General features: G+C 39.8%; 1 protein-coding gene across 1 annotated transcript; it reads left to right on the top strand.

Moving 5' to 3' along the window:
• Positions 1-8616: 8616 nt before the first annotated feature.
• Positions 8617-16109, top strand: LOC145409254 (NECAP-like protein CG9132). The gene is made up of 6 exons (XM_080279738.1): positions 8617-8713; positions 11015-11220; positions 12647-12837; positions 14136-14307; positions 14887-15004; positions 15729-16109. Exons 1-6 carry the CDS (start codon positions 8628-8630, stop codon positions 15775-15777), a joined length of 822 nt encoding a protein of 273 aa, XP_080135864.1. The 5' UTR covers positions 8617-8627; the 3' UTR covers positions 15778-16109.
• Positions 16110-18616: the final 2507 nt, after the last annotated feature.

Raw genomic sequence — 18616 nt, 5'->3', positions numbered from 1 at the left:
CAACAAAGCATGCATTATCGGGAGGAAGGATGGAGCGAGTTTTTCTTTTTTCTTTTTTAATTCACCTCCTTGTGGTGAATTCTCCATCATCATCATCAACAGCAACAACATAATCATCACCGTCATCATTATTATCATTATCATCGTTATCACCACCACTATCATCATCACCATCGTCATCACCATCATTTTCTTCCACAGCTATGGGTGAGGCGAGGCGGGGTCTACAAAAAGAAAACGGACGAAGGGGAACTATCAAAATCCCACTCGTGATATGGGCCAGTCACTCACTCACACTCCAGCCAATCTCCCAAAATCCCACTCGTGATATGGGCCAGTCACTCACTCACACTCCAGCCAATCTCCCGGAATCCTAAAGGGAGAGAGTAGCTAACTCCTCTTCCTCATTCTCCAACACACTATTTCCTTATTTCAAGTGGCTTGGGAAAATACGTAGCACTTCTCTTGCGATCCATTTTGCATAAGACACATTAGTATGGTATTTTTAAAGCATCACTGACATATAGGCATCACTTTAACCCACATTAATTTTCGTCTGCACCCGCCCGCGTCCAGTTTGGTCATACTAGCCCACTCATTTTAACTTGGCAAAGATTTTCTTCCTTTCTGCAGCTTATTCCACGTAGCTCAGTGCCAGAAAAAGACAATACTACGGCTTTATATCCTTTGCGCAGCACTTCTTTGTGACTAACAGCATATTCTAGTGTTATTCTATCGTTCCAATTCAAAATTTGAGGTGGAGAGATGGCCAATTCTGGCCAAGTTAAGTGAACAGGGTATAGTATGGATGATGCCAAACTCGCCAGCACCCGCAAACATTTGGTGTGGACCTAATGCACAATATAAATCGCTAAGGAAGATGAGTTATGAAATGTACAAAAAATACTTACGGTAAAATTTAACCGTCATTCAGGCTCCTGTGACTAGCTCACAGATGGCTATAAATCGTCTGGGGGCAGCTGGAAAAAATCACTAGTGCTCTCCACATGATGAGAGGGTTAAGTGTGGAGCCAGACATGTACCGATACTAGTATGAGAAGAAAACTGATTACAAGGGATTAGTTATCACAGAGGATGGCCTGTGTTAACTCTCATGGTAGGAACAACTCTTTTATTAGTAGTAGTAGTAGTAGTAGTAGCATTGTTATTATTATTATTATTATTATTATTATTATTATTATCACCACTACTACTACTATTATTACTGCTACTGCTACTACTATTACTACAACTCCTCCTCCTCCTCCTCCTCCTCCTCCTACTACTACTACTACCTCTACTACAACCACTGTTATTATTATTATTGTTATTATTTTTATTATTATTATTATTATTATTATTATTATTACAGCAAAGCAATTTTATCCATGAAAGTGAGTCATAGGAGCCTGAGTGTGTTAATACGTGGGTACGGTCTTCCTGAGTCTTCTTCTTCCCCCGCACACACACACACACACACACACACACACACACACACACACACACACACACACACTAGGAAAGGAGGAGAGTTTAACCCATGTCTCTTGCTACAAATAACTAAATAAGCAAACACAAACAAGAAAAAAAAAAACGAAAAAATAAGTGGACAAATCAAAGTTACGAGAAAGAAAAATCGTAGACTACATTTGTTGTTTTGTTTTGTTTTTAAGGAGAGACGAAGAAAGAACACAGCGTCTTCCTTATATCCGACAGTTAAATGGCAAGACAAAACACCACTCCGATTCAACATTCTCTCCATTCCACTTCTTCGTGACTAGCACTATATTCAAATCTTTACATTTTATTATAGCTCAGCGCTCGAGATAGAAAGGTGTCAATTTTACGTCTAGTTACAGGGAACATGGTGTATAAGATAAAATATATTTACGCAGAAAGTGTTGGAGAGGGACGCCTTCACGTGGTGGCAATGCTGCGTGGCCATTCAGACGTCTTTCATTTCCCTCCCTATAATCCTATTCCCCTAAAAGGGTATGGTGAACTGCAGGAGGGTAACTTCAGCCTGCAGTCCACTGGGTTCACATTCATTCAATCCAGCCTGCAATTACTTCTTCTGTTCCATACACAGAAGTATTCATACATACACAAACACATACATGCACATAAACATAAATACACACAGACTCGATCAAAGTAAGTACAGTTACGAGATGATCAAAAGTTTGCTTGGGAATTCGGAGTAATACACACATCCATCTTTCTATCCATGTCTCTTCCTCCCTTTTAAAAGAAAATCCTAGTTATGACAGGAAACAGACAGTAAATTTCTCTGTGAATTCCGGTAACAAAATATCTTTCGCTCCACACCTCATGTTCTTCCTGCAAACACAGATCCTGGTTACGACACGGAAGCGGAACTGATCAAGTTTGTTTGTGAATCCGAGATAACACACGCTTTAATCCCTCCATGACTCTTGTCCTTCCTGCTGACAGACAAATCACGGTTAAGACACGGAAGCGATCGTTAAGTTTGTCTGTGAATCCGAGGTAACACAGGCATCTTCCCGAATCAATACGTAATGCTGGCGTAAGCGACCATCACAGCAGCCTCCCCCTTGCACAGTGTAAACAAACCATCCCCTCTCCTGGCACGAGGTCTGGCGCGCAGTCACCCGTAGATTTTCCTTTGTTTTCGTCACTCCCGCCGCCTGGAAGAATCAAACCAGTCCCTCAGTGTCCCCCAAACGCACACGGGGTTTTATTTTCACCGTGGATCCTACAGAAACATCACTGAGGCTCAATTATAGTCTCTCTCTCGCAGTGTGACCGTGCCAGCAGCCTCTCTACGACTGCCTCTCTTCCCGCCCTCTCTCGTCCTCCCTCCGTTCCTCCCCTCTCTCGCCCTCTCTCTCCCTCTCGCCACTCCCGCGCAATCTATTTCCCCAGCATTCATTCTGCTCTCCCCTCGTCCCTCCTCCTCCTCCTCCTCCTCCTCCCCCACATGAATCATCCCTGACTCTCTCCTCCTTCTGTTCTACCGGAGGTGTATTACTTCCTAACATTCCCAGTTTCCTATGACTCGCTCTCGGCTTAATAAATACATCTGGGCCCGTATGCTCGTCGGTCAAGGAAGCTCCCTAACACCTCTTCCTAAGCGATTTATTTTGCTTACTCTCACCTCCACTTTTGTATCATTTAAATCATTAATATCGCCATACTCAGCATAAATAGCGTACAAAACATTAACCAGCCAAATCAAAAATAAATCGCTGAGGAAAAGATGCTAGGGAGCCTCCTTACTGAACAAGGATACGATCCGGTCATTAGATGGAGCAATCAGAGCTGTCCCAACCTTGAGAGGGTTCATAAAAAAAACTTAGCTCCTATGACTCGCTCAGCTGAAAAATGCTGTTGGGTTTAGTTATAATAGAATGTTAGAGTTACCCCGAACATGAGATTGTCAAAAAGAACAGGAAAAAAAACGCCAGTCACTTCGAGATGAGAAGCATCGTGGCAACAGGGATCGATTTCTCTCTCTCTCTCTCTCTCTCTCTCTCTCTCTCTCGGGGACAGGGTGGCTCAGTGGTAGAGCGCCTGACTCGAGACCAAAGGGTCGAGAGTTCGAGCCCTGCCCGGCTAGCTGCCCTGCTGGGAGAGGTAGCGCTCTCCCGTCATCCAGCGGAGCTATATGATCCAACAAGGTCTAGCTCGAGGAATTCATTTCCCTACATAAAAATGTCAAGATTTCAAAAATTCTCTCTCTCTCTCTCTCTCTCTCTCTCTCTCTCTATTTCACAGGGAAATAAGGGCCAAAAATGCTGACTATGCGCCGTGTAATGTTTGGCTTTGGAGTGTTCGTAACCCCTCTAACTCAGCGATTTATTTTTGCAGAGTCATATTTAGCTACCAGGTGTGTGTGTGTGTGTGTGTGTGTGTGTGTGTGTGTGTGTGTGTCATATTCTACTGTAGGTGGCATTTGAGATTTTCGTAGCATCTTTCCTATCTATCTGTCCGTTTATCCATCTATCAATCCATCCATCATACCAGACGCTTTAATCCCGAGGAAGACGTCCACAAACAAATCGCCTCTATGTCACCCTGTCCTTCGCCATCAGGCTGCACTCCTACCAACTCACACCACTAATAATTCATTTCCCTCTCCACCTCATCCTCGATCTCTACGCTAGCAGCTTATCTATCTATCTATCTACCTATCTATCTATCTATCTATCCATTTTGCATATCATTTTTACTATGGACCTTTTGCCTTAACTTTCATATTTTTGTCCTGGTACGGCTTATTTCCCATAGCTCAGGGGCAGAAAAAGACACTGCAATGGCTCTACATCCATACTGTGACACTTCTTCGTTACAAGCATGGTATTCTAGTGTTAATCTATTGTTACAGCTCATCATTCAGTAGAGAGAGATCGCCGCTTAAGGCCTAGTTACCGCCAAATGAGTATAAGGACTTTGAATCTGTATATAAGGAAAAAATAAGAAAAAGAAATGCAAATGGCTAACAAAACCCAAAACCCTGACGATGGTTTGAGAGTCCTTCACTTCGATTATTTTTTTCACATTTTTTTGCAGATTTCACAAATTTTTTCACTTCATTCCTGCTGCTTTCAGATATATAGATAGATAGGTAGATAGATAGATATAGATAGATGGACAGATAGATATAGACAGATACAGAAAGATAGAGATAGATATGATTCATTCAGGTATTACTGGCTGCATCCTGGGTTGCTTCCTTAGCTATATAACCCTAGACACTTTTTATCAATCTAGGTATCATTATAATACTTTCTAGCAGCTGTACCTCCAGGATAATGACAACCAAATTTGAAGCCCCTTCATAAAATCCTGGCTGCTCCCCTAGTGTTGCCCCAAAATGGAAAAACAACACGTTCTGAAGTACCGCACATCAGCACTCCCACAAACATGAACACCACACCACTAGAGCGAAACTTCCTGTAGCTGTAGATTTTAAAAACAGCAAATATTAGCCTGCCTTCCATAACACACACACACATCTCAGAGCCACCAGTAGATCCCAACCCGACCCACAGTCCGACACCCACTGTAGATACTAAGTGGGAAGAGGCGGTATGGGTTGGGTGAGCGATGGAAAAAGATTGTTAGAGACTTGCAGTGCAGATTTTGTCGCTCGCAGGATTCGTCACAGAATTTTTGTCACTGTATATTCAGTTTTGTTTAGTCCCTGGCATGAGTGAAAAAAAAAAAAAAATGAAAATGCACAGTAACGATATTTTTTTGCTCCGAACACTAGCATATGAAAAACCGACGGACATAGCATCTGGAAAAGAGGAAACTCTTTGAAATACTTTTGTTTGAAACAGCTTTAGTTCGAGCATCGGAGGTGTGTTCAGTAGGAGTCATTTACGGCATCACCATATCACTCCTTCAAGACGTGACCTCTTCGTAGCACCTCTTCCCCGGCGATCTATCCTGTACAGCAAGGTCTAACATGGAAGAGAATATTAAGGGAGTAAAATGCAAAAATAAATTGCTATGAAAAAGATGCTGCGAAGCCTGTTATGCCTTATGTAATATGGTGTCTTGTGTACTGTACATAACGCTAGAGCAGGGGTTCTTAACCTCGGGTCCTTGGACCCCTTGGGGGTCCATAGATGGGCTTCAGGGGGTCCGTGAAAGTCAGAATAATTGAGAACAATTTAGCGATATTGCTTGATCCCATTTGCCATCATTAGCTGGAAAAAAAAAAAATAGAGTCGAAGAATTCTGGTGTTCGTTGACACAAGCCTATCATTGTCTGGCAAAGCGGGTTATGGGTGCTCTGATTACGTTTGCTACTACATACCTTTGTGAGTAAGGTTTTCAGCGCTTGTTTCTATCAAAACGAAAAGTCAACTCAACTGGATGTCAGCGATGACATGCGTGTTGCCTTGTTAAAGACGACTCCACAATTTCGTCTCATTCAAACCAAACAACAACTCTCTCATTGAAATGAACTTTTGAGCTGAATTAAAGTTTTCTTTTGTTTAATTTGCACAAGTTGGATGTATTTCATTTTTTCATCGAGTGGCCATTAGTTTTTGCATGAGAGAGTGAGAAACATAATTCTTGTAAAGACTTTTGTACTTTGTGTATGTCATACAGTGTGTGTGGTAGTTTTCAGTAAAAGAAAGTATATTAATTGCATGCAAAATGCTGTGTTTATGTGCGTATGTGCATTTTTGTAGCGAAGGGGTTCATAGCTTTCACCAGATTCTCGAAGGGGTCCGTGACTCAAAAAAGGTTAAGAACCACTGCGCTAGAGAAAAAGGGGAGGGGGGGATAAAATGCTGCCTTGCTCACACGTACATGTTGACGTGTTTTTTTTTTTTTAATGACATTTTGACACCCTCTACTAGCTGGATTTTTAAATGGCACCCCTTATTAGTTTGGTTTTTAGAAATGCCCCTGCTAGCTGGATTTTTTTTTTTTTTTTAATCACACGCCAACCAGTTGGAATTAATATTGTTGTTTTTATGACATCCGTGCTAGCCATACTGTTTTTACTCCAACTTGGCCGAGAGTATTGTCCTTATGCAGCTTTTTTTCACGTAGGTCAGTGGCAGAAAAAGGCAATACTACAATTCTACATCCTTTTCACAGCACTTCTTGACCAGCATCATAATCTAGTAATAAACTATTGCTACAACTCGGCATTCAAGGTGGAGGGGCGGCAATTTTAGGCCAAGTTAGTGTAAAAGGGATATAGCTACATTTTTTCAGATGACACCCCCTACTACATGTAGACAGAGTTCTTAATTTTCTCCTCTTATGGCAACCTCTGCGACAGTTTGCTTATCTTGGGGAACTTTTTCTGTCCTTTGCTATCATCTTTCCCTCGGTTCAGCGGCAGAAACATAAAAAATACATAGCACTTATTCGTGACTAGCACCATATTCTACTAATCTCTATTAATCAGCATTCAGAATGGAAAGACAGCAAATTTAGGTCAAGCTGAAAAGGGTAGCGTTTGATTTTTTTTTTTTTTTTTTAAGACATACAGTATAATCTGTTTGCTTTCACTAAGTCGTGGTTGCATGAAATTTGATGAGCCTTAGTTATGAGGAAGGAAAGAATATCCTCGGATGCTAGTCAAATCAACCCTCCAATCTGCCTACACTTGGCCATTGACTGGGCCGAAAATGAATATATAGAGATCTTTGCTACATCTGAATAGCGCCACAGTTGCTGAGCAGTTAGCATCCCTGACTCCGAAGCTTGCTGCCTCTTAGCGCTAGCGATCGAATCCTGGTGCGGGCAGTTGGCGTCACCCTACATAGGTGTAGGTAAAAGTTAGTACCTGGGGGAGGTAACTGTGGTAACCTGGATGGTTAAGTGGCATTGTATCCCATGATATTGTCTAAAAACCCGCCACAGGCAAAGCGTCTCATGACACCTGCCCCACCATTGCCTTTACTTCTTTATAAAGACCCTCCAGGTACTGTACTTATATATAACTTCATTCCCGCTTATATGTTGTACAGGCAAGTGATCAAATGGTGCACAATTTGGCTACTGGAGAAATCTTTACTACTACAGCACACCTGCAGCATATAATTTAAATCATAACTCCGATCTTGACAGCCTACTCAGCCCCATTCTGTCTCACGGATCCGAGTCAACCCCGCCCATATGCTGCTCACTCCTCTCCACTTCACCTAATTCATCTTCACCCTTTTGATGACACGACAATAAATGGTACACCAAATAATTTCTTGCAGCCCAGAAAATCACTTATTGCGCTTGATCACGACCAGTGATCAAACGGACTAGGAGTAAAACCATTCCAACTGAATGTCGCCTACAGGGGCCACATCCGGTTAAGGTAACTGAGATTTATTACTTACATAATACAGTTCAGGGGTTGCGACTGTTCTAGCCGCAGTACAAGGAGACCCACGTCCAGATATGCTGTCGCGCAAGTATCGTGGAGAGCCAAGCTCGGAACGTCACCAAAACCACGCTCACCGTCATAGTCCCCTTCTTCTCTATAGAGTTTACCCTGGTTGTGACTTGTGACCTTGACTGTAGTAGTCAGAACCGTGGGGTGACTCGAAAAGATGCCCGTCGACGCACACCGTGTGATAGCGAACACTGATTTTGGACATCTATTCTGTTCTGCACTCTGCTTAGTATCCCCTTGTGACAGCGACTTCACTCCTACCTTGTTTGTCTAGAGACTAGAGTGCCTACCTCAGGACCCCCACGTTCCTAATGGGCAGTGAAGGATTGGATGATGATGTTGAATAAATATATCGGCTATGAGATTATCGAAGACTGCAAAAAATATTGAATGGTGTAACATAGAACCTAACAATTTTTATCATATTTTAGTTGGGATTGGATGAGGGTTTCACAGCTTAAGTTAAATATCCCGGGTCGATATATCGTGTTTACTAAGAGATATCCGGCAATTGTAGAAAGTAAATCAAATAGATAATATCAGTTATCTTTAGGAGTTTACAGCATGATAGTGATAAATAATTGAATAAAATTTAATTTTACATGAAGCAAAATGAAAATAAAATGACAGAATGAGCCCAGCATGAATTAAATATAAAAGCATGTTGTATACTCGAGCTGGAAATAAGAGGCTCCAGCTGTCGGAAAAGAAGGTGTCAGCAATGGACGACTACGAGAGTGTTTTATTGGTGAAACAGGAAGTATTCGTTTATAGAATACCTCCACGGACAACTAATAGGGGCTACAGGTAAAGGGTAGCATATGCATAAATAATTAAGTCTTCTTAAAGCTGGGATGTATATCGTATGATTATTTATAGTGGGGAACACTTGCCAACTGTTTTTGTTTTGAAGATTTTGACTGTGGGGGCGTTCCTCACTGACTCGGGCAGAGGAGAGAGGGGACGTATATCATGATAAACAGCAAGATATGGGATGGGAGGACTCCCCAATCTGATAACGAATCACGTGTGATAGCTGCCTTACATTTTAAGCATAGCCACTTGATTAAATATAGCCTGCATCAAAGGATTGTCTCTGGGCCAGGATTCCCAAACTTCTGATTAATTCTTTCATAGCTATGGCTATTTTCTGCAGTGAATATAAGGGAAAGAACTTGTAGAATCTTCCCATGGTTCTTGTTCTTCCAATATTCACAGATCCTTGTGATGGCATGGAAAAGTTTTAAGTTAGGATGTGATATGGCCCTGAATCACAAGCATTATTTATGTCTACCGGTAGTATTTGCCTACATTTCATCTCCATAGGTACCCCAGAGGTTAGTGGTTTGCGGTCACTGATTAAACTGTTAAATATAGTGATGTCTTATATTTTATTCTTCCTGCTGTTAGTGTTATTCAACTTGATGAGGGGTCCCTCATTATGAAATAAGTGTTATTAAAGTCAGTATTTGACACCTGCTGTTTGAAAAGTAACTCCTAAATTGAAGATGATCAGATGGATATGAAGAATAAAATATACCTAATATATCTTTGTACTGTAGGATTAATGGGAAAACTCTTATGGGTTTAAATGCAAATTATTCCTCTACTCGTGAGCCAGGTATCCTCAGTAACAGCAGATAGAAGTGCTGATGTTAATTATTAAGTTTTGCAGTCTTATATAAGGATATTGCATAAGCCACTCATAACAAGACAGTGTAGAACGATGGTTACACAAGACATTTTTTAGCAGTTCTTGATTCCAAAATTGCTATTTTCTTTAATAGCCTATACGGACTTTTGAAAGTTTTGGAGGAGAGTATTGAAAAATTATTTTCAGATGGCTGTGTTTATCTGAAGATGAAAGACTTCCAGCAATAATTGGAGTCCAATGCATCTGTTTATTTATATATATATACCCGGTATATAGTATCTATAATCAGACGCCATAACCCTTAGGGGTGGCTGTTTGTCTTTGACTTAGTGATTTTATGGGGAGGGACACTAACCCTCCACCAACCCACTTGTTGACATGTAGGGAACATGTTTGGGTTGGTTATATGATTACCACCCACCATTATAAATTGTGTCCTGGCTTACAGGAAATCATTTGACTTGTCATTCAGTGTAAAGCCACCTGAGAAGGAAAGAAAAGTAATAAAAAGCAACAGGAAAGATGGAAGAAATGGGAAGAGAGGAGGGCAGACACAGAAAAAGAATGATATATGCGAAGGAAAAATTAGGCAGCACTACATCAAGTGAGTGGATGATGGTCACCACCACCTACCACAATGTAGCCATGCTAATCCTGAAAAAATAATGCTTTACGTGCAAAGGACTTACTTCAATAGAAAATATAGAAAGGTCCTGTGTAGGCCATTTGGTAATGAATTAATGAAAAACCACAGTAATACTAACCTTGATTCCACAATGGCTTTCATTAATGTGTACGTTACTACTGTGTGTCCCAGCTGCAAGAATGTGTGCCAGTCCAGTTATGGATGGTGGTTAACTTGGTAAAGAGATGGACACAGCCAGAGTCACCAGCAGCTGCAGTCCTTCACTCAGATATGGCTAATGCAATTATGTTCAGTTACACAAATTTTTATTTTTATTTTTGTGCATAGTCATTACATAATTTATTAAAATCTGAGAATAGTAGCTTGGTAGCTCTCCCCAGATTTCATGTTGGAATGAAGTGTTGATGGGATTATTCATTTTTTATGGATTGAGGTATGTAGTGGGCTTTTTTTTTTTTTTTTTTTTTTTTTTTTCTCCCATAAATAAGGAGGTACATTATAATGCTTCACAGTGTGTATAACTCATATTTTACAGACACTGAAGTGTTTTCTCTTAATCTCTAAGCATTATTTTACCAACCTATATCATATTTTTATGGATGTCTCCTGTCTGATATACAGAAAGATTTACCAGTATATACTTATGATTGCAGCTGCCGTTACCACCACATGGTCTCGTGGAGTAACAAGACTGATTTAAAGTCCATGGAGAGAGAAACAGGAGAGGCAACATGAATTTTGATTCTAGTAATAGTTATTGTCATCCCATGCTGTACCATAACCTCTTCACAACCTTCCTGACATACAGAGCAGCAGACTGGAACCTCGGGACCCCAGACTGGACTGGGCGTATGCGACTAGTGAACAAAAAGGATGAATGTATGATAAAGTTGGAGGACAAGACGACAGGCGAGTTATTTGCGAAGTGTCCCATTGACAAGTATCCCGGGGTAGCCATTGAATCTGTGACCGACTCTTCAAGATATTTTGTCCTCAGAATACAGGATGAGGAAGGTGTGTTTATTCCCCATGTTAGTTTTTTTTTTTTTTTTTTTTTTTTTTTTTTTAAAGCCCTTCAGCCTGAGGAGCTCTTCTTTTTATTGTAATCTTGCAAATTCAAGATGATTTTATTTAACTTATGTAAAATTTCACAGAGTTAAGGGGATAATGAAGGCCACTCTTTGAAGGTTAAAGGCATCTGGCTATAGGTAGCTATATAAATAGAAATTTTTATTCCATATGGTAACTGCAGTATGGTACTGTACCGGTAATCCCTCAATTATCCAGACGGCCATTACCCGGATAATCCATTACCTAGACGCTGTGATCTGGCTTTTCAGAACCATTATTCAAACATATTTTCATCTTATCCGGACATATTCCTTGCATCTAGGTGGAAATTTTGGCCGTGCGAATATTTCTTATCCAGCCGGACGGGAAAAGCCCAGTGGCGCTGCACCGTTTGGTTCCATTGTTTACCCAGCATCTGCTAGAGACCCTCTCAGTCGTTCTCAGTTCCCACGCTGTGATGGTTTACTGAACAGATCCTCTTCGACAGTTGTTATGGCAGCGCATGTGTTGGATTTTGTGGTTGTTTCCTACCTGCTTCAGGCCTTGCTATTCCTTGCATGCCTCTTCCTACGGTGTGATGATGGCCCCTCCACCAGGGAAAAGGGAGAGGGTAGTGTTCACTTTGGAGAAGCAGGAGAACCTAGGTAAGATTGATGCGAGATGGTTGAATCATGAGTGTTGACGTTAGTTTTATTCTAGTTTACTGTATTGTACAATGATTACTCTGTTTTACCATGGTTTTATTCCATTTTACTCATGTTTTGTGTGCCCACTGCAGTTTTCTTGTGTAGGCATTTTTTTATGTTTTTTTCACATCACTGCGGGGTGTGGCCCTGCAGTTGATTACTTGTCTGTGGTTGATGAGTCTGCTTGACTGTGGTTTATAGGTCTACTTGATCAGATAGTGTTAAACAGCAGGAACACATGTTGTACGAAGTACTGTAGTGGCCTTTTACACTGGTTTTCAGAGGTAGGTTATGCATGAAAGGGGGCCAAGGGAGAAGTCCATTATCCAGATGGAGTTGTTACCCAGACATGCCTTTGGCTCTGTCACGTCAGATAATCAAGGGATGACTGTAATGTTAAAAGCTCATAAAGGCTTTGTAGTCAGTTGGGCTGGTGTGCACACTGTTGTCCAAGAGTTTGTCATTTGATTACACCCAAGGGCTAGGGGAGATGATTCAAGGCTGACTTCATTGATCAGTTTTATTACAAAGTATTGCCCTGCATCCCTTGACATCACGCTGCGATTGGGTCCAAGTGCCTCCATACGTCCCTCAAGATCACCCAGTAGGCAGGACTTAAATGGTGCTTTAATTGAGAACATATCAGTGTTGTATTGTAACTTTCTTCTTTATCGATATTTCAGGGAGATCAGCATTCATTGGCATAGGTTTTGGAGACCGGTCTGACAGCTTTGATCTTAATGTGGCACTACAAGATCACTTCAAGTGGGTGAAAAAGGAGGAGGAAGCAGAGAAGGAGAAAGAAGAAGGTCGGCCTGCTTTGGACCTGGGTTTTAAAGATGGCCAGACCATTAAAATCAATATGAAAATAACAGTAAGTGTACCATGCTTGTCCAGTTGTTTGTTGTTGTTGGTTAGTAATATATTGACACTTCGTCCTGAAAATAAATACCAATACATGGAGTACAGCATTATTTTAGTGATAAAGGATTAGCTTTTATTTTTTATTTTTATTTATGTATTTTGTTATTTGTTTACAAGTACCATGAAGGTATATTAAGGAAAAATAAAGGATGCATTGACAGATCTGAATTTTTGATGGACTAAATGGTGGAGAGGAGAAAATTAATATTATCAGTTCACCACGGTGGTGGGTGGGGGTGCTCACCATCCACTCACTCAATGTAGTGCTGCTTTGGGGTGTCTGCCCTTTGCTCTCTTCCTTCCTTCCTCTTCTGTCTTTCCTTCATTCTTTCCTCTTCTTTCTGCCAATGGATGACTTTACATTCCCTCTTCTGTCTTTCTTTCCTTCTTTCTTTCCTCTTCTTACTGCCTATGGGTGGCTTTACACTAAGTGACAAGCCAAATGGTTTCCTGTACACCAGGAAACCATTTAACTATATAACCATATTATGGCACCTGGTGGTTTTGTGGGTAATTAAGGCACTCCAATCAGATTGAGCCTGTGTAGGTTTATATCCAAGGGGTTGTTGGGGTTTATTGCGCACATAATGTCACTCAGGGATGAGTGAAAGTGGTCACACTCATCTTAAATGTCAGGACCAATTTGCCTAGCCCTGGACTCCTATGCTCTTCAGGGGGCAACATAGGATTAGATGGGTAGATGGATTAGTTCACCAACAAGTACCTACTCTGCTATTTCATATGCTTAACTTTTAAACATAATTGTTGCCTTTTTTTTTTTTTTTTTTTTTTTTTTTTTTTTACTGTGTGTTGTCTAACCACTTTAATTTAGCAGAGATTTTTTTTTTTTTTCAGCTCCACTTAGCTCATTAGCAGAATAAGACAGTAATACAGCTCTTCATCATTTTCACAGCACTCCTTTGTGACTAACACAAAATTCAGCTTTAATTGCTTTTTATAGCTCAGTATTCAGGATGGAAAATGTCAGTTTTAGGCCAAGATAAAGTGCTTAGAATACAGTGTACGGTATGTGTAAATGCATTTGATTGTTAATACCACAGTAATGCAGAATCAGGAGACCCAAGGTGCAGTTTACAGCCAAGTTAAAGTGGCTGTTAAAGTGGTGTTTTATTTAAAATTTTTATGTTAAATTACATCCAATAAAGGAGGAGGGTGAGGTTAAAGTGTACTGAATAATCTTTATGTATAAGTAATTTTGATTATCAAATTACTCCTGACTTACTGAAGAAAAAGGAAGGCCAAGATGCAACAGCCCGTCCGAAAGCCAAGGCTGGTGGTGGACTGGGTATTTTGCCACCTCCCCCGGGTGGTGTGAAGCTGGCCCCACCACCTGCCCCAGCTGCCACTTCCACACCTCGCACTGCACCACCCACCCAACCTAGCAATATGGACATCCTAGGTAGGATTAACAGTTTAATATTTACTAACAGTTATGTTGGCCGTGGTGGCCAAATGGTCAGCACTGCTAGCTGTGACATTATGAGTGACTAGCCTAATAGTTTCATGTAACTCAGGAAAGCATTTCCAGTCCTGATTGTTAACCATATAGCCATATCATGGAGTAAAGTGAAGCATGCTATGGTGTCCCTGCTAACTGGTTGGAGACATTTGTGGCATCCATCCATGGACCAAACCACACTTTTCACTGTGCCTTGCTGTGTCAAAGTGCTATCAGCTACAAGGGAACATCAGTTCACTGCATGGGATGGCCCTGCAGGGGTAGTTGTTTGCCTTTGGTTGATGGGTCTGCTCAGCCAGAAAGAGTGGGGTTGATCAACAACAACTCATTGGGAGCTTTATGATATTTGTTGACCTTTTGCAACACATTGGTCGAACTTGTGGAAGACAAGTGGTCTGATGTAATGAAGTTCAAGTCTTCAACTTATTCTCTTTCCCAGCCTTGAGTTGAACTCATCCTTTTGAAGAGCAAATAATTTCCCTGACAACTTGATCACCATCTCCCAATCTCTGATCCTAGGTGACTTGGTTGCACCTCCTAGCAGCACCGAAGCTCAGTCAGCAGCCGGAGCAGGAGAATCATGGGGAGACTTTGCTAGTGCTTCACCCAAACCTCAGCCACAACCACAGCCAGCAAGGTGAGTACATGTGAAGGTTAGTTGTTGCAACCTACTCATTAAAAAACAAAAAAAATCATCACCACCATACAGGTTGCAAGGTAATCTCTTATGATTATTGCCAGTCTTAGCTTTCGTTCATTCATTCACTGATTACTGTATATATCATCTTGACCTTTATTCCCACCAATGGAAGGAGTGAGATAGGATCCAGAAAGCACAAAATTGGGAGAATTATCAACAGCATGCCCAGTTTAATAAGTCTGTTATTCATTCAGGCCACATAATCCTGGCTCCACCTGACAGTCATAACTGTCTCCACATATAGGAAGATTTAATGAAAGTCAGAACCTTTGATGTGAGAGAGAGAGCAAGAGATATGAGAGCAGAAGAATCATGGGGAAACTTTGCAAGAGCTCACAGCCAGCAGGGTGATTTAATATGATTGTTCTTTATCTTCACTTGTACAGTTCCTTAAAAGCTTAAACATTTATGTCAAATAAAATACAGAGGTGATTTTGTGAAGATATCATTATCATCCTTATCATTCTTACTCAGTTTTCTATTTTCACATGAGTTACAGAGATCTACAGTAGCTACAGATAGCGCTGATAATACTGATGATGATTTAGAAAAGAATGCGCTTCTTCACAAAATCCTATTTATTTACCACCTGTGAAGGGAGATTAGAGAACAGATGATGATGTCAATGATGATGATGAAGTGTTCTATTTGTCCATTACAGCAACAGCAACCCCAATAGTGGATCAGGGACTGGATGGGTGACATTTTAGGCTGGCATCTACAGGGTTTCTTCCAATTGCCCCTCAGCCCTTCCCAAGTTGTAAGGATAACCTATAGTATTGTCATATTTTACATGTAAATAGGATGTTTATTTTCGTAATAGTGAGTGATACCATCAGAAAATACAGTATGTATTTAAAGTTTGTATAATTATGATGTAGTTTTTTATTCATCTCTTTATTTTATTTCAAATTCACTGCACATTTTCTTTGTTGGATGATTGAAAATATAGATAATTATTTTAAACTCATCACAGAATACTTAATTGTTCTTGTATTATAGTACATATCTCTTGTGATGGAATAACAGAGTATGCTGATATATTTTGAGAGAAAGCATCAGCTTTTAAATTAAGACCTTCTCAGTAGTGAGTTTTTTCAATAAGTCAGGTAAATTCCTATGATAATTGCATATTGTTTAAGAATTATCAGCTCCTTTTGTTCAAGTGTTTTGCATTTGAATTAAAAGCTTCTCAAAGGTAAGTTTTATTTAGTAAGTTTGCAAATTACACTTTTTTTTTTCCAGTTAAGTCAGGCAAATTACTGTGTATTTTTAAAAAGGATTATTTCATCCTTTAGTTCATGTCTTTTGTTATTTGCATACAGTACAAGGTGATATGCAAATAATGAAGTGCGGTAAAATGCATTCTTAGATGCAATGTAGAATAGTGAGACAATATGTATACAGTACAGTATATAAATATATGTTGGTGTGTTTCCTTGTAGCATTGGTTACAACCTTTCAGTACTATATTGTTATTGTACAAAAAGTAGAATCACGCCAGACTTTCAGCCATGCTGTTAAAACTGAAAGGATGTAAGTAAATGCAGCTCCCCAATTTTGATGATCATGTATGACATAGTTGTGATTACTAGATATTGTTGGCATGCATGCTGTATTACATAGTGCATTCATCATCTGGGTGAAAAGTCAATCACACAGAAGTTTTATCATGGGTTTAAAAATACCTATCAGTAATTAAGGCTTTGCCTACCGCATCACAGTCAACATTTAACTAGTTTGCTCTTAAGTACTTCATTTATATTTCATTCTTGCTGCTTCCAGATGATGGTTTAGTATTTTTCATAGGAGAGCACTGTAGTATGTTCATGCATTGAAGCGGCTGGCTTCCACATACCTGAAATACTTTGGCAGATTAACTATGCATATTCAAAGTATGTTTTATAGGTGAAGGAGTTAATGAGGGCTGGCTGCTCCTCTCAGATTCAAAAAGTCTGCTAAGCAGAGTAACAACATCAGGAGTTAGCAAGAATGTACCAAAAATAAGTAATTGGAGTGAATAGGTTATTACAGACTTCTGTGTTGCATTACAGCCTATGTAAGGTTTCATGTTCTTCATTGACTTCTTGGATCCTGGTGATATCATTTTGAGTATATTCTGGCTGCTTTTTAGCCAGTTTTATTCAATGTAGAAAAAGTCTCATTCTCTGACAAGGAGAGTATGTTTTCATCCCTGTTTGTTTGTTTGTTTGTTTGTTTGTTAGCAGGATTACTTAAAATTAAAAGAGAGATTTGGACCAAGTTTGGTAGGTTAATAGCCCATGGCCCAGTGAACAATCGATTAACTTTTCGGACCGATCCGGATCATATTATGGATTCTGGATCCGGAAAACATTTTTTGTGAAACCCTAATCAATGATGAGAAAACCTAATCCATTATGAAGAGTGGTTTAGAAATTATGTTGTCCATGTCGAAGAGATGCGCTTCACTGAATGCCCCTCTAGTTTGTTATGTTACAGCTTATCAAACCCTTTAGATAAAAAACATCCATTGAAAGCTGAGGTGTGTGTGTGTGTTTGTGTTTGTGCCTGCATGCATGCATGTGTGTGTGTGTGTGTGTGTGTGTGTGTGTGTGTGTGTGTGTGTGTTTTTAGTCCCAAGATGATTATATTCAATTGTAGGGAAGCTCTTCATTAACACTTTTCATACAAGAGGCCTCTCCTGAGCTGATGAATATTGTCTGAAGTTAGCAAGAACTAAAACTAACGTTTCATCTGCAGTTTGAAAGGAATAATTAGAATTAGCCAGCACATGATACAGATTGTAATTCATGGCCAGAGGGTTAAAGTTGAACAGCAAGGAGAAATTGTGCCTGATCCCATCAGTATATATATTTTTTTTTTCTTTATATCCAGACTTCTATTCAGCTTTCAGGAGACGATTTTCTTTTTTTTTCTTCTTTTTTTTCTTTTTTCTTTTTTAACTGCTACAATATAAGACATCCCTTAATTTGATTAAAATCATCTGGTTGTAGCTTGATTAAAGTAAAACATGTCATTTTAGTGAAGAGGTTATCTGATAATGTGAGAATATTATTGGCAGTAGGTTGTGCAGTTTTTGGCAAAAGTATTGCCTAAGTATATATACTGGTAAACAGATTCAGAGCTTCCTTTTTCCTACTTTCAATTTTTCATTATTGAGTTCTCTAGGACTTTTTTTTTTTTTCCAGTATACATTGTTGTGTTTTGTTGGTGAAGTATTAATTTTGTTTTTGAGAGAAAAACTTTATGCCACTACATAATCAAATTAGTTTAAGTGGTTTCCTGTCAGAATACCAGCTCCAGGATGTGACCATTGTTTTAGTCTCAGAATAATGGCTGTAGTAATTGATGGCAGGGAGTAATCAGAATTATATTAATTGCCAGAATAGGTTCATTAGTAATAGTGTATATGTTTTAATTAATAATAATATAATTTTTTTGTGGATGTACTAAGATGATGATTTGAAGGACATTATTAAGACATGTGCATAAGAAGAAACCTCTGTAGGCCATTAGCTTTCTCGTAGATTAAAGGTGGCATTCTAA

Source organism: Coenobita brevimanus, chromosome 80 (assembly GCF_032717465.1).
Source record: "Coenobita brevimanus isolate Jiangsu-jjx chromosome 80, ASM3271746v2, whole genome shotgun sequence".
In the NCBI taxonomy this organism is placed as follows: Eukaryota; Metazoa; Arthropoda; class Malacostraca; order Decapoda; family Coenobitidae; genus Coenobita; species Coenobita brevimanus.
This window is presented reverse-complemented; position numbering and strand designations above follow the sequence as displayed.

Excerpts from the sequence above, each read along its gene's own strand:
- LOC145409254 (XM_080279738.1), top strand. The coding sequence starts at position 8,628 with ATGGACGACTACGAGAGTGTTTTATTGGTGAAACAGGAAGTATTCGTT. Across the intron at positions 11,221-12,646 it reads CAGAATACAGGATGAGGAAG|GGAGATCAGCATTCATTGGC; the intron begins GTGTGTTTATTC and ends TCGATATTTCAG. Across the intron at positions 12,838-14,135 it reads AAATCAATATGAAAATAACA|AAAAAGGAAGGCCAAGATGC; the intron begins GTAAGTGTACCA and ends GACTTACTGAAG.